General features: G+C 46.4%; 1 protein-coding gene across 5 annotated transcripts in view; it reads right to left on the reverse strand.

The window, feature by feature from the left end:
* erbin (erbb2 interacting protein) overlaps nucleotides 1-2,500 on the reverse strand; it is a 50,836-nt gene that overhangs the window by 11,505 nt on the left and 36,831 nt on the right. For all 5 annotated transcript variants that reach the window (XM_079365029.1, XM_079365028.1, XM_079365030.1 and 2 more), the window contains exons 13-14: nucleotides 2,354-2,469; nucleotides 1,446-1,515 (exon numbers count right to left, since the gene is read on the reverse strand). In XM_079365029.1, the coding sequence (XP_079221155.1) occupies nucleotides 1,446-1,515; nucleotides 2,354-2,469 (186 nt within the window). The remainder of the gene's footprint in view (nucleotides 1-1,445; nucleotides 1,516-2,353; nucleotides 2,470-2,500) is intronic.

The raw sequence follows: 2,500 nt of genomic DNA on the forward strand, positions 1-2,500 counted from the left end.
GATTCGCTGCTCGTTTTGAAGAGACTTACGTTGCGTCTTTTATTTTGAAATTGCCGTGAGCTTTGTCAAATTCTTTAAGCGTCTTGTTACTCAGCTTAAAGTTTATTTCGGGGCCTTTCTTTTTTTTTGGACAGCTGAAGAGAGACAGGAAGTGTTGGGAGTAGAGACGACTGGGTCGGATTCGAACCCATCGCCGATGTGAGATGTGGAGATGAAACTCCTCAAACTGTGTGAGGCGGCTGATTTGAGGCCAGGGGAGGGGAGACGGCTGCATTTCTTTTCGTTCTTTTTTTTTTTTTCCAGCAACAATCTGTGGAGGCATTTAAGAAGAGACTCACACCAGACTGCCTGAGAGACGAGGGGGAAAGAAAAAGCCATGAATAATTGATTTAGAGAGTCAACAGACTGTAATTTGGAAATATTTATAAGCCTGAAACGGCAAACGGCACGCAGCAGAGTCTCAAACTTTCTAACTTCTCACCACACCGCTCCGAATGAAAAGTTCACGACCTGCTTTTCTCTAAACCACTTCCTGAGCCGACACCATCCAACGTTTCCCCCTCTGATAGGCTTATCTCTCGAGGGCAGAAGTCCACAAACTGGCTCACGTCTCAGCTGCTGAAGACGTCACAGCACTAAAAAGGAACTCGGAGACTCGACTTAGAACACAAAAAGAAGATTTGATGTTTTGCAGGAGCCCGACATGTGCAGACGTATTTGTTTTTATGGATCAGTGAGAGGACTCTAACAGTGTGCAGGGATCTCCTCCTCCTGTGGCTCCTCGGCTTCATGCTGTGTGTTTTATTTTATCATTGGTGCATGCAGCTGAACGTGAGCATGACTTGAGTCCCATCGTATCCTATCACAGCGGATCATCGGGAGCTGAAAGGTCTGCAGCATATCGAGCCAAACAAAAATGTCCCCAAGAGGACAAAACAGCAAATCGCATCGTCTCCTGCTGATGACGTGTTGCACACATTTATCGTTGTTGCTTCCGTCTCCAGGGTCTTCAACTATCACAACTTTTTTTATTTTTTTTAATCAAACATTATCATATGAAATCCAAACTGAGGACGAGTGAGTGCGTGTCGTTATTGTTGCTTCATGTGAAGAAGCTCGATCCCTGCACGTCTCTGCAGGTCGCAGGGATTCTTACCGCGCTCGTCTACGTTAGCATGATGTGTGCTGCGGTTTACAGGATTACATGTTGTAACCTTGAACGGATCCCTTCCACACGTTAAAAATGCAGAGTTCAGGGTATCACTGGAGTCCGATGCCCGTTTAGATCTCATGTCCTGGAAGTGCTTACGCTGCATTTTGAATGCGTTTCCCTGAAAGTCTGGTTGGATTGATTTACCGTCGGATGTAGCGGCGTTCCCAATCTGTCAAAAAAAAAAAAAAGCATCCGACGACTCTGAAGTCAGCGTTTGGATTTGTGATCTTACCTGATTTTCAGACAGCCACATGGCAGTCATCTGGTTCAGTTTAGTGAAGCTGTACGGGAGATTCTTCAACCTGCAGCGAAGCAGAAACAAAACTCGGTCAACAACAACAACAACGTGAAAGCCTCTGCTGTCCACTGTGTGAGAAAACAAAAACAGGAAAGGTGACACTGAAGCAATGTTTAATTTTCTTTAAAAATATTGAGCTGCTCTTCGGTGTTTCAGAGTCTGCAGCCCAGCGGGGACGCCAGGAATGGAAAAACCCTCGTGAGGTGAAAAAAACAACGGGGAAGGAGCGGACGAAGCGGCAGAGTCAATATTTGCCTTCCTATCGATGCTACGTGTTGCTCTGCAGAATCAAACCGTCAACAGGAGAGCGGAGAGAAGAACATCATGCAGACGTTAGAGAGACACACACACACACACACACACACACACACACACACACACACACACACACACACACACACACACACACACACACACACACACACACACACACACACACACACACACACACACACACACACACACACACACACACACACACACACACACACACACACACACACACACACTCTGTGCACCCTCTGATTGGCTCGAGCTGAACTCTCCTGCAGGACTGCCTTTCAAAACAGAGACTCCAGAAGAAGCTGCTGCTGCTGATGTTTATCTTTATTTCTCGGGTTTTATCTGCCGATGAAAATATTTTCTTGATGATGTCTCAAAAACACAAATCAGGAATTGCAGTTAGCCTTTTTCTAAAACTCGCTGACGTCTATGAAAACAGAGCGAACCCCTCTGGAGTCTGTGAATGAAGGGGGATCATTGCTTTAAAAACACAACAACATAATACATCCCATGGCCTCTTGGCCCTCCATCGTGCGTGCTCACAGCGGGTCCGGACTCACTTGTTGTTGCTCAGATTTATGACCTTCAGCTTCTGCATGTCGCCCATCTCCTCGGGCAAAGTCTCCAGCTTGTTGGAATGCAGGAAGAGCACGGTGGCATTCTTCCAGCTTCCCATCTGTGAGGAGAAGAAGACACCAAAACACTCT

This window comes from Symphodus melops, assembly GCF_947650265.1.
Source record: "Symphodus melops genome assembly, chromosome: 16".
NCBI classification, from domain to species: Eukaryota; Metazoa; Chordata; class Actinopteri; order Labriformes; family Labridae; genus Symphodus; species Symphodus melops.